At 38.8% G+C, this 14,168-nt stretch overlaps 1 protein-coding gene across 1 annotated transcript in view; it reads right to left on the reverse strand.

Moving 5' to 3' along the window:
• LOC136866260 (serine/arginine repetitive matrix protein 2) overlaps window positions 1-14,168 on the reverse strand; it is a 519,326-nt gene that overhangs the window by 474,541 nt on the left and 30,617 nt on the right. Inside the window, exon 3 of the mRNA XM_067143064.2 lies at window positions 8,331-8,408. Within this exon, the coding sequence (XP_066999165.2) occupies window positions 8,331-8,408 (78 nt within the window). The remainder of the gene's footprint in view (window positions 1-8,330; window positions 8,409-14,168) is intronic.

A 14,168-nucleotide genomic window follows, 5' to 3' on the forward strand; every position in this document is an offset into this window, starting at 1 on the left:
AAAATGTAAAACGCTTATACAGGGTTTATTCACTGTTTAAATAAACAAGAGTTAAACAACTGTATAAGGACTTTTTATTAGTAAGACGGTAAGTATGTAGGCTAGGAACAAGCTCAAATATATTTCTGGAAGGAGCATAAAACGAATCAGCTTCCCGCTTCAAGTACCTCGGAAGCACAATCTCGAAAGACAACACTGTTAGGCAGGAAATACTCAGCAGGACACAGAAAGCATCGAACATCTGCAGTCAAGTCAGGAATCTCCTCTGGGACTGCAAAATACCACAGAAAGCGAAAACAATCATGTACCACACTTACTTCGTACCAATCCTCACGTACGGTTTAGAGAAATGTACTACTAAACAAAGACTTCAGTAGAATCCAAGCAACTGAAATGAGATTCATTAGAACCATGAACCAAACAACCAGAAAGGACAAGATCAGAAATGAAGTGAATAGGAAAGTAGCTGGTATTGAGGTTCCTATTATCAGTGTCATAAAGAAAAGCAGACTTCAGTGGTATGGGCATGTAATGAGAATGAACAGGGAAAGACCTGCCAGAAAATATTTCGACCTTAATCTCGTAGGAAGAAGACCACAGGGAAGACGAAGAAAACGTTGGATAGAGACTGTAAGATCAGATGTGGAGGAGAGAGGATACAAATGGGAGGATGTACTGGATCAGAAGATGTATGAAGACAGAAGGAAATGGCGAGCGCTCGTACACCACACCCAGGAAACTGGAGTTGGGAGATGATGATGATGATGATGTAGGCTAGGTTCTACTTGTGAAACTGGCATGATCATTATTTTCAGAACATCCCTGCTTTGATGCATTTTCAATAGAAGCATAACTCTCATGTTTCTTGCACATATATAAAAATAAAATATGACGTTTTACTACAAATATACTATCAACTATTGTGGATTACTCAATACAAAAACTGGAAGAGATCCAAAGGAAATCACCACAACTGGTTCAGAATGATTTCGGACAAAGTGTAGCTAAGAAAATGATGCAAACTTAGGTTTGGGAAGACTTTAAAGCATGGGTTCCAAACCTGGGTGTAATTACTCCTGCGGGGGTAATAATGCTGGTAAATTTTGCTATGTAGATAATAGAATGACAGATCAGCACCACGTGGCTTGCACTCTCTCGCACTGCATGTACACTAATAAAAAGTGTGGCGATGTGTGTGTAGATAGGTAGCCTCACTGTGCTCCTCACTGTGCTAATCGCACTACTATGAACAAATAAAAAATTATAAAATGCACACAATACGAGAGGAACTCATCGAACCTTGTTTGTGTGATGCAGCATCACTCATTATTGGTGAGCAACACCTGGCTAAGATTAATCAAATCACTTTCCAATACAGTAAAACCTTGTTACGAAGTTTCAGCAGAGAAGGAAAAAGAACGTGTTAAGCGAGGAAACGTACTACTGAATACAAGGATAAAAACTATCCAACAGGGATATGGAAACACCCGATAGAATCTGCGGATCCAGTGAAAACTATATATTTTTTTAAAGACGGGCGGAGAATATTAAAAGGTGTGAAAAACAAGAGAGAACAACATTATTTTCTGGTCACACTTTTAGACAATGAATTGGAGGTTACAATCGACTTCGACCATGTGCGACTGCGACTTTGGCCGCCATTTTGAATTGACAAAACTTAGATTAGACCAACTCGAATGATCAAGTCGAACCTTGAAGGTGCGAGTTTCAACATTCACGCTACCTGTGAGTGCTTAATGATACGGGTGCCAGTCCACTTTGATAAAGTTTAATCTTGTCTTCATTAGTAAGGAATTTCATGACTTTTTCCGAATCCATAACTAGGCTGTCACAAGACAAATATGCATCACACTAGTCAACTTTACACAATTACAATCCTAACCAGATGTAGGCAATCAGGCAACAAATATTCACTACCATTCACTGTACCATCCAAGAAAAAATATATTTCTAATTTCTGAATGGAATGCGAAATACAAGCACAAACAGGCTCACTGTGTTATCTCGCTACTAACCGGCAAGCAAATCTGAACATTCCTGAGGCTAACGGCCTGCTCCCCGAAGTTGCGACTTATCCTGTGAAGTTCAAGAATTCCAAAGTCTTTTCCTGTTATCGCGTAAATGTGGCAAGGGTTCTTTATCATCCAAATTGGAAATCACGTTCCTTTCACAAGAGATGAGAAATAACATTTGCAGGCTAGGGAAAATGTGATCATACTAAGCGGTAATCACTTTACAAAGCAAAAAATAGCAGTAATAGCGAAAATTTGTGTCGCAATGTAAGGTATTTTTATACAGATTTAATACGATGAGAATCGGGACTTCAAATTACGACGTGCTAAGGGAGAAAACATGTTAATGAAGAACGCACTAATGAGGTTTCACTGTAGTTCTTGTTCTGCAAGTCTTTACCTACCACTACTCACGACAAAGACGTATTCAAATCGTTAAAACAGTTTACTGAAGGTGGACTGGTCAAGGCTAGTTGGTGCCTTCCACGATGGATATTTGTTCTGGATTTCAAGCACTCGTGAGACAAGTTGTCCCTCCACTGCTTGATACACTGTTATGCTTTGGCTGTTAAAATGCTCCTTTCAAATTTTCAGGAAAATTAACATTCTAAATATCTCTTTGCAAGGAAATGTGAGAAACATCTTGACAGCACAGGATAAAGTTGCAAGTTTTCTGTGTAAATTGGAACTTTACCAATGCAGAGCTCAAGTTGGCGATATGTCAGTGTTTACACAACTGAGGAAGTAATTGGTAAATGACGAATATGAAAAAATCGCGTTTGAAAATTGCGTGATTCACCCTGTATCTGTAGTAACAGACTCACTGAAGCAATAGTTCCCGGACATCGACAATTGTCACTTCATTCTTGGATATTAAGACCATTTTCTACTGATGAAACTTTTAAAGACGAAGATGTGTTGGCCAAAGTAGAATTTCTCGGATTATGCGAGGATAGCACTTTCAAAGTGGAATTCCAAAATTATGACCTTGGTACATTTTGGCGAAATGTAGGTGGTGAATATCTTATTATAGCTTACAGATCTCTAAGAATGATAATACCTTTTGCTACCACTTACAGATGTGCGAGTGGTTTCTCAACTTTGCAAAACAATTTCAATCTTCACATTAAATATCATTAATTCAGGAAGTACAATGAAATTGTAATTACTGCACATATATTTTTGTGCAATTTTATGATTAATAAAGGCTATTTGTATGCATGTGTTGTTTTCTTCAATAAGATTTTACAGTTTCTCTGATAGGTCACAGGGGTAACAAGACTGAAAAGGTTAGGAACTTCTGCTTTAAAGTAAGGAGAGAAGCTGCTCTAGAAAGTGGTATGTTCCGAAGAGCTGTTGGTGAGAAATAACATTAGCAGACAAATAAGCCAGAGTGGGGCTTTCAAAGGTAGAAAAGATCATTACATATAGGTAAAATGTTGGAATTCAAGAGGATAAATTGGGGCAAGCGTTTGTTTACAGGAAGAAGAATTCAGAATGGATAATTTTTTAAGAGAAATATTGGATAAATGTCAAAGTTCCTTGAAATCATTTAATAAAGACTAGATAAATAATTGATATGGAATATATCACCTGGGTGACAACCCCAAATGCATATCAATGATGACTGACAGAATCTATATCCGTACCATCCTAAGTCGTGGGAATTTTTATCTAGATTGCAGCACATATTCATGAAGCTTAGAGTTCAAATTTTCACTGCTGAGGCAGAGGCTAGGGCTCCAGTAGCATTCAACTCGCTTCACAAAACTTGGCTGCCTAACAAGTCGCTCCCAATAGCTTTTTGAGGCTCTGCATACGTGATTTTGAACTTTTTGTGAATTCTGACGAGCCGCTCTCTCCTTTCAAACACATTTTTCATAATGTTAGAAGCCGTTTATGTCCACGTTGCAATATTTTGCAAAGGAAAATTTTCACAATTCTTCACATCACGATTTTCTCAAATGTTCACTATTTGACCTTTCTTTTTATGACCTGATTGTAGAACTCGCCGAGACAAATCAAAGGACACCTCACACGAGATGCCACCGCACCAGAGTCCAAAGCTACACTAAATGTTAGCAGCGCAGATATTGAACTCTTGTCATCGCACATACTGTCTACAAATCAATTCAAAATTTGAAACTTTCATGTAGTAATGCTCACCGGCCCAAGTACAGTTCTACGCTACATCAAAACTTTAAACTTGAGCAGACTTGTTTCATATGGACACGAACAGGAGTACAGTTTCATCCATGGAGTAATGGTACATTCAAACTGTTCATTATTAGAATAGTCATTGCTGGACATGGATAACTTCTGAGGAATCAGAGCAAAGTCCTAGTTTAATGTAAATTTTCTTGGAAGTTTCTCTTCCGTGTGGCATCAATTGAAAAGAATATACTGTCAAGCTCATAACTAAAGATCACTTTAAGGATGCCACAAGAGAATATGCAAGGTAACAGTAAATATTATAAATTTAAATAATAAACAATAGGACAAATTCACAATAGAATATGTGTGTTGACCATTCAGAGGCTAGCAGTGCAACAAGAAACATTGCATCATCAAGGCCTAACTGAGCAGTCATAAACTGAACAGTTACTGTAACTGGTGACAAGAACACCAGATATGAACAAGGAATAGTTCCTGGCATAGCCGAGTACAATCATATTTTGAGCACGTAATAACTCTGCAAATAACCTTACTCCTTGTGGGTGGGGTTAACTTCCAATAAGTAACCAGGGGAACCTGACCCCTACAGAGCGCGTCCCCAGGTGGCGGAAAGGGGGCCCCTACAGTATGTAGGGCTGGTTGAAATAACCAATACAACCCGCGGACCAACAGGTAGCCCAATTCCTGGGGGTTTTAAAATACTGGGACACCCTCTCTCCAGGGGTCATAAATATGCAGGGCCCTTGCCCTGGGTTAAGGGTGAAGACCTCAACGGCATCTACGGCGGAGAAGATGGACTTCGGTACGGCGGAGAAGATGGACTTCGGTACGGCGGAGATGGCGGAAGAGGCAACCCATCCTTCTGGGGTGTACAGATGGAACCTACTGCCTTGTAGGACGAGGAAGGCATCCTCAAAGGCTAAGGGAGTAAACCCTGAAAGAAAATCCTCTTATGCGTTAGGCCTAGCAAGTCAGCAGGAGAGTATTGAGTATAGTTGCTTTCAATAAGAAAAAGAGCCTCGGAAAGAATATTATAGACCGGACTGACACGTCCTCTCAGACAATTGTAAAGTATGATGACCGTAAGGATGATGATATACAATGTTCTGAAAGGAAACCCCAAATAAAAAAGAGACCCAAATACCGAATTGGAACTATGAACATTCTATCATTAACTGGAAAGTTAGAAGAACTCCTAGACATGATGGATAGAAGAAAAATATCAATATTGGGATTAAGTGAGACCAAATGGAAAGGGATTGGAAGTAAGACACTTCGTGGAGGTTATAAATTATACTGGAGTGGACAGGAGAAGGTAGCGAAAAATGGTGTTGGATTCTTAATTAATGAAAGGACTGATGCTACAGCTGAAGTTATCTGCAAAAGTGATAGAATCATTAAAATGTCCATGAAACTGGAGAACACTAAGTACACCATCATACAAGTGTATGCCCCACAGACAGGCTGCAGTGAGGAAGACAAAGAGAAATTTCGGCAAGACCTGGAAGATACAGTTAATGAGGAAAATGTTATTATTATTGGAGATCTAAATGTGCAAGTTGGGGTAGACAGACTTGGGTACGAGAACATCATTGGTCCACATGGATTTGGACAAAGGAACCCAGAAGGAGAACAACTATTAGATCTGTGCAGAAATGATCTTATAATCAAAAATACATTCTTCAAAAAAAGAGACAGTCACAGAATAACAAGGTACAGTTGGGATGGCCAGTATAGAACATTGATTGACTACGTAATCACAAAGATGGTGACAGGTACATCACAGATGTAAAGGTCATCCCTAGTGAAAACATGGACAGTGACCACAGATTGTTGGTAGTAGACTTCAAACATAAGACAAATGAAACGCAGAAACTTATTACGAAAAAACCAAGGATTAAAACTTGGAAGTTGCAAGAAGTCCAAATAAAGGAAGAATACAAACTAAGGATTCAACAGAGTTTGCCGAAGTGTGAAGTAACCAGCGTTAATGAAGAATGGAAGGCCTTCAAATACACCTTTGTGAGAGAAGCCAAAAACCTATTTGGAGTTACAAGTTCTATCAGAAGAAAAAAGGAGACACCATGGTGGAATGATAGAGTGAAAACAGTGGTGAAAGAAAGAAACCAAATAAAGAAGGCACTGGACAAGGAGAAACAAAAACAGGGACAAGAACAAAATGAACAAGAAATACAAAGACTTCAAGGAGTATACAGGAACAAGAAACTTGCTGTAAAGAACATTGTAAGGGAAGAAAAAGAGAAGAAATGGAACGAGTTTGCAGACAAACTGGACGAGGACAGTAGAGGAAATATGAAATTGCTATACAGAGTAGTGAAAAACAAGCAAAGGGATCAAGAGACCATAAAAGCAATAGAACGTGATTATGGAACTCTGGCACAAGAAGAGGGAGAAATTAAACAAGAACTCAAGATCTATTTCGAAAAGCTGCTGAATGGATATACAGAAAACATAACGGATAGAGGAGAGCCAAGTCGCGGAACCACAACTGAACCACCAATTACATGGCTTGAGGTTGAAAATGCGCTCAAGAGCATGAAGAAAGGAAAGGCAGTGGGCGTAGATGAACTAAGTGCAGATATGCTGAAAGCAGCGGGAGTTCCAGGAATCCAATGGCTCTATAGACTGCTCAACAAGATATGGGAGGAAAATACTATTCCTGAGGACTGGAAGATGGGCATCATTGTACCTCTGTTCAAGAAAGGAAGCCGACGAAAATGTACTAATTACCGTGGTATCACACTACTGTCTCATGTCCTGAAAATATTGGAAAAAATAATAGAGACCAGAATCAGAGATACTGTTGCACCAATTTTAGAAGAAGAGCAGTATGGTTTCAGACCAGGAAGGTCAACCACAGACCTTATATTTGCAATTAGGATGCTAATGGAAAAATACTGGGAGAAGAACAAGCCTTTATTCCTAATATTTTTGGACATTGAGAAAGCATACGATAGTGTACCAAGGGAAAGAATTTGGCAATGCATGAAAGAACTTCAAGTGCGAGACAGCCTCATAGACAAAGTGAAAATGTTGTATAGTAGGAACAGAAGCTGTATTCAAGTAGGATGTGGTTTGTCGGACTGGTTTGAAACAAAGAGAGGAGTGCAGCAGGGCAGCTCATTGTCACCACTTCTATTTATTATTGTAATGGATGTAGTAATGAAATCTATTAAACGGAAAGAACATGGAGATATCAAAGCCTTCACATTTGCAGATGATGTTGCGATCTGGAGTGACTCAGAAGATGAATTGAGAGAGAGAATACAAAGCTGGAATGAGGAGTTTAAGAAATATGGTTTAAGCATCACCACGACCAAGACGGTGGTGATGAAAGTGTATGGGGAAGAAGCAGAACCAATAGTCATGTTAAATGAAGCTCAACTGGACAGCGTTCCAGTTTTCAAATACTTGGGTAGCGTTATATCAAATGACAACCTAGCAAAACATGAGGTGAACAATCAAATCAATAAGGCAACACAATTCTACCACCAGGTAAGATACCTGCTGTGGGATGAGCAAATACCCATGAAAACAAAAATGACATTGTACAAGTCCTATTATACATCAATTCTTACATACAGTCTCGAAACCATAACGCTGACCAATAGAGATAATTCCAAACTTCAGGCAGCTGAAATGAAATTCCTACGCACTATGATCCAGAAAACCAGGAAAGACAAGATTAGGAATGAGAAAATTAGAGAAGAAGTAGGAATAGACAATTCTCTCCTAAATAAGATTCAGATATCAAGACTGAAGTGGTTTGGTCACATGAAGAGGATACCAGTAAACAGAACTGCAAGGAAGGAATTTGACAGAAAGGTAGAAGGAAGACGACCCGTGGGAAGGCCACGAAGGAAATGGATAGATTTAGTTAAGAGCGATGTAATGCTGAGAGGTCATGATTGGGACAAGTTGGTGGAGGAAGAATGGTACAAGGACAGGATGAGATGGAGGAGGCTCATATACCACACCCGGGAAACTGGAGATGGTTTAGGATGATGATGATGATGATGATGAATAACTCTTCAAATTATTTTTTAAACTGTATATGACAATTACCTGCAGATTTACATAACAGTCAAGTTATGAACTTACAAGAATATCTCTTCTCCGTCTGCGATTCTGGAAAATACTGCTACTACTGGAAGAGCTGTGTGAATCACTCGAAATTCTCTGAAATGACAACACACATGATTAGCAAGTGCAGTGCTTTGAGAGGGAAGACAAAAAAAATTATCACATTCATTCTGAAATAGGTACATATCAAAATCTGGCAAGTAAGTTTCTTTTTGCTACTTTTATTTTAATGTATTAATACATCGGAGGTTTCCAGCGACGAAGGGATCGAGAGGGCTAGGATTAGGAAAGGAGTAACCGTGGCCTTAATTAACCCTATGCCGCTCCAAACACTCCAGAGCGCTTGAGATTTGCGACTTGCCTGCAGTGCTGAATACTCCAAAGCCCTCATGACATGCAGTTATTAGAAGTGTGTTGACAGAAAAATAGAAGGGTCTTCTGAAACCATACTGCATTCCCATGATTCAGCAAGCTCTGAGCGCCTTATTGACAACCTTTCTTATGTGTACTTCACAAGCATACTTAGTTTATGAACAGTGTCTTATAGTTGGAGATTATTCGTGTTCAAGTTCACACCATGTCATCTACTTATCGTGGAGTAGTGTAGAAAGATTTGAAAGAATGCAAAATTGGGGATATGTTAGAAGCTACTGGAGATAGTGAATTTCCTCATAGAGGTTCAGAATTGTATTCTGACGAATTTAGTAGTGATGATGATTCCAAGAACCGTGAAAATCATAAACAAATATTATGTGAAGATCAAGGGCAGGGCTATAAATAAATGTTACTAGTGATAGCTGGAGTCACGATATTCGTTTTGATGAACTGAAAATATGGGACAATGCTGGCCCAATTCATGATTTACATGCCAGGAGTTCAGGAAAAAAAAAAATTGTTTTAATTATTTGTGGGATGGGAATTTTACGGGCTAGTAGCAAGGCTGAATATTTACAAATAAAAACTGGTACTGATGATACTACCTGGGAAAACACTAATGCTAACAAAATAAGGGCATATGAAGTTGTTCTAATTTATATGGCTTTGGTTATTTTACCTGAATTTGACAATTACTTCCTAAGGGACTTTTGTGTGTGCCCGTTAGTAAGGGAAGCAACGACACACAACGGTTTAGGAAACTTGGGCAATATTTACATCTTAGTAACCATGAAAACAGATCAACACCACAAGATGAACATTACGACGTTCTACACAAAGCAAGACCAGCTCTGCAACATAACAAACTAATACTGAATTTTGTACGCACCTGGCCGGGAACTCGCAGTAGAAGCTATGATAGGTTTCAAGGGAAGATTTATCTTGAAAAGAGTATCTCCCAGGGAAACCCACCAAATGGGGTATCAAGACATTGGGTATTGTTGACACTGGCTACCTTCTGAAATGTGAGACTTACAAGGGGAAGAAAGAAACACGGGACCAAAATTTATTAGGAGAGGAAGTGGTTTTAGATATGACAGTCATACTGGGGGAAATGGCATCACGTTTACTTTGATAACTTTTTCAGTCGTGTAAAACTAATGAAATTATTGCTAACGCATAACAACTACAGTTGTGCGACAAGGGTAAATAGAAAAGGGTGGTCTGATCAGTTTAGGAAATCTGCACAAATGAAACTCAAGGGGGGAGAATGCAGAAAATTGCAAAATGAGGGTGTAACAGCAACAGTTTGGCAAATAAATATACTGTTCTTATGCTCCATGGCTAAATGGTTAGCGTGCTGCCCTTTGGTCACAGGGGTCCCGGGTTCGATTCCCGGCAGGGTCGGGAATTTTAACCATCATTGGTTAATTTCACTGGCACTGGGGCTGGGTGTATGTGTCGTCTTCATCATCATTTCATCCTCATCACGACGCACAGGTCACCTACGGGTGTCAAATCGAAAGACCTGCACCTGGCGAGCCGAACATGTCCTCGGACACTCCCGGCACTAAAAGCCATACGCCATTTCATTTTCATTTCATGCTGTCAACAAATTCAGATTCAGTGAATGATGGTACAGTGAAACGAAAAACCAGTAAAGGTAATGAAGACATAGAAATTGGGTGTCCTCATGCTGTTATAAATTACACAAAACATGGGTGGCATGGACATTAGTGATCGGCAAAGAGAATGTGGACCCCGGGTATAACAATTGTGTCCAGGTTCCGCCTAGTCAATACAATCAATCGCTACTGATCTGCATTTAGGGCAGTTGCCCAGGTGGCAGATTCCCTATCTGTTGTTCTCCTAGCCTTTTCTTAAATGATCGCAAAGAAATTGGAAAATTATTGAACATTTTCCTTGGTAAGTTATTCCAATCCCTAACTCCCCTTCCTATAAATGAATATTTGTCACAATTTGTCCTCTTGAATTCCAACTTTACCTCAATATTGTGATCTTTTCTACTTTTAAAGACACCACTCAGACTTATTCGTCTACTGGTGTCCTCCCACGCCATCTCTCCACTGACAGCTCAGAACATACCACTTATCACAAAGTTTAATCACAAAATCACGAGAATAATGGGTTGAACATACCACTTATACTTTTAGGTTAAGTCAATATTCCACCTTTACAATACCATAAGTTTATTGTCTATTTATTTAAACAACATTATTAACTATAACGGGACATGTTTCGTCTAACTTGTAGACATCATCAGCCGTAAGATATTTAAGAAAAAGCACAAAAAAGACAAGGACAGAACAACACATTAAAATAAATCGGGTTGCCGAACACGTCAACCAAAATAGCGAGTACGTTCCAGATTGTTCCAAGTACGAACATTCAAAAGCTGTTGATGAACAAAATTAAAATCATACACATGAGACGATACAGTAAAGCTTGTTGTTGAAGTTCTTCTTGAGGGTGCCGTTGACATGCAGCATTCAGGTGTGCCGGCAAAAGCTGATAATTGAAGTGCATAATATTATCTGTAGCAGAAAAAAGACTATCAACGAGCATGTGTAGGGAATCCAGTGAGAAGATGTAAAGAACGTCATATTGGTGCAAGGTTGACATTTCTTATTAAAACTAGGTGGAATATCAGATCGTATGACGTACGTAAAAATACAGTGGACGGCCCTAGAATGAGAATAAATATTATTATAAAAATTGAAAAAATTGAAATTAAGCAAGCTTTTACGATATAAAAACGAAAGAATGAAAAAAAAGGAAGATTGTGGCACATTGATTATTTGCGTTCTCCCTTCTCAAAGAGTAATTAGCTAGCATGTCTTTTTTTTTTTTTTTTTTTTTTTTTTTTTGGCTGACTGAGGATGAACTATGGAGAACGTGTGTGATGGGAGCCGGTGTGAGGGGAAATTAGGGGAAGGTTGGAATCAATAGACGGGGAGCGATCACGTGGAAGCTTGCTTGAATGTTTGTCGAAATAGGAACTGTTGAGTAATGCCTCAAAAATTACGTTCATAGTTTCTGAAATCTCATTTAAATTGTGAGTGGGGTTGCGTTTTTGATCTATGTTAATATAAATGTTTTCTAAAACGTTGAGTAAACTGTCTTTACTATAAAAATAAAGAATTTTTAGGTCCTGTTCTATGGAAGTGAAGAAATGATTGGACTCTGTCATATGAGTGCTCATGGCGGAGTATCTTTTATGTTTGGCAGCGTTGACATGTTCTTTATATCTGATAAAAAAGCCTCTTCCGGTTTGCCCAATGTAGCTCGCGGAACATTGATTGCAATTCAACTTATATACAGCTGATTTACTGTATTTGTTCATAGTGTTATTGATTTCATGGTGGTTGAAAAAGAGATTAATGTTATTGTTAATTGTTTTAAAGGCAATGTTGACCTTACGCTTCTTAAAAACGGTGATTTTGTAAATCTTATTACTGGTATAGGTGAAAGAGGCATAGTTGTCTATTTTTCTTTTCGTTTCTCCTAGTGTACGGCCACACTTGCGTTTTTTCCCGCAGCGTGACTGCGGGAAAACACGCGCTAAAAATGCACAACACTGACTTTAATGGGACTGGCCACACTTGCGGGAAAAAGACGCAGCGGGACAAGAGACAAGGCGCGTCTTCAAGGTCGCCCGCTCGAGAATGGGCCGGGGTCCAATTTCTTTGCGTGTTTCACGCTCTCCCGCTCAGCAGTGCCTGGCCACACTTGCGGGAAGAAGACGCTGCGGTTTTGTTCGTGTTTAAAACTTAGGAGAATGTTAGACAGTGAACTGATAATTTTGGAGGTACAAAGGTACCCATGCCTTAACGACACCTTAATGCCAATGCGAGTCTTTCTTCCTCAGGAATACATTCCCGCAGCCTTGTGTTTCTTTCGCTGATAGCATTTTTCAACATACAGAAAAGCAGTTCAAATAAGGTCACGGACATTCTGTAATACTCAAAAAAATTATCTTGGTTGTCTTTTAGTTTATAGTGTAGGTGCACAAATTATCCATTTGATGACCTGTCACTTAATACAGGATGGATCCAATGTTTTCTTTGACGCTGACGACGGCGAAGAACAACCAAGCACATAACACAACAACGGAATTATTATTTAAAAATGGAATGCCTTCTATATGAAGAGCAATGCCGATGTTTTGCTACTCACAATATACAACCAAAACCAAACCCCATTGCACTAGAGCCCTTGAAGTGCCTTGGCCTACGAAGCGACCGCTGCTCAGCCCGAAGGCCTGCAAATTACGAGGTGCCGTGTGGTCAGTACGACGACTCCTCTCGGCCGTTATTCTGCGCTTTCTAGACCGGGGCCGCTATCTCACCGTCAGATAGCTCCTCAATTCTGATCACGTAGGCTGACTAGACCTCGAACCAGCCCTCAGGTCCAGGTAAAGGTGGACCCTTTTAAGTTTCCTATCTTCCATTCTCAGTTCAATACGGACAAAAATGAAATTCTTAGATTTAAATTCATTTAACTGTTCGAGAACGATGTCACCGTTGGAGATGTTATGATCTATTATGGCAAATATATCATCGACATAGCGCATCCAGAATACAATATGTTTAATTTTATTGTGAATTTTAAAATTTTCCAAATAGTCTAAATAAATTTCTCCCATTATTCCTGAAGCTGGGGAGCCCATAGGAAGACTGTCCTGCCTGTAAATTTTACCATTAAAGGTAAAATAATTATTGGAGGTTACAAATTGTGAAATATTTAAAAATTCTTCTATTTCTTGTAAGCTTAATTTTCTGTGTTTTAGAAAGTTGTCCTTGATGACCTTTAAAGTTTTTTTGACCGGTATATTAGAATACATGATTTTTATGTCAAAGGAGTACATTTTTTGTTGTGGTTTAAACTCTAGGTTTTTAGTCAAATTACAAAATTCTATGGAATTCTTAATAGAACTGGGATTTTCAAACTTGAAGTATTTCTTCAAGAAGTTGTGGATAAATTTAGAGGTTTTGTAAGTTGGACTGTTCCTATAGTTTACTATGGGTCTTATGGGGATATCTGTTTTGTGGACTTTTGGCAATGCTTTAGCCGTGGGAATACTAGGATTCATATTAATAAGTTTCTGAGATTCATATTCAGTTAAAATAAAGGACGTTTGTTTTAATAATTGTTTTAAGCTCTTTTGAATGTTGCTAGTAGGATATTTTTTTTTTTTTTCAGTTTAAATGAATTATCGGAAAAGAAAGTTTCAGTTTTTCGTATATAAGTCTTTGTTCATGATAACTGTGGCATTACCTTTGTCTGCTTTTGTGATAATCAGATCGTTCTCGTTGATTTTTTGTTTTAACGAGTTAATGGCTTTTTTATAAAATAAGGGAGCTGTAGACTTGTTACCATGCTAGCGAATTACTCTTTGAGAAGCGAGAACGCAAGTAATCAGATGTGCCACAATCTTCCTTTTTTCATTCTTTCGTTTTT

The sequence above is a fragment of the Anabrus simplex genome, chromosome 3 (genome assembly GCF_040414725.1).
Source record: "Anabrus simplex isolate iqAnaSimp1 chromosome 3, ASM4041472v1, whole genome shotgun sequence".
Taxonomy (NCBI): domain Eukaryota; kingdom Metazoa; phylum Arthropoda; class Insecta; order Orthoptera; family Tettigoniidae; genus Anabrus; species Anabrus simplex.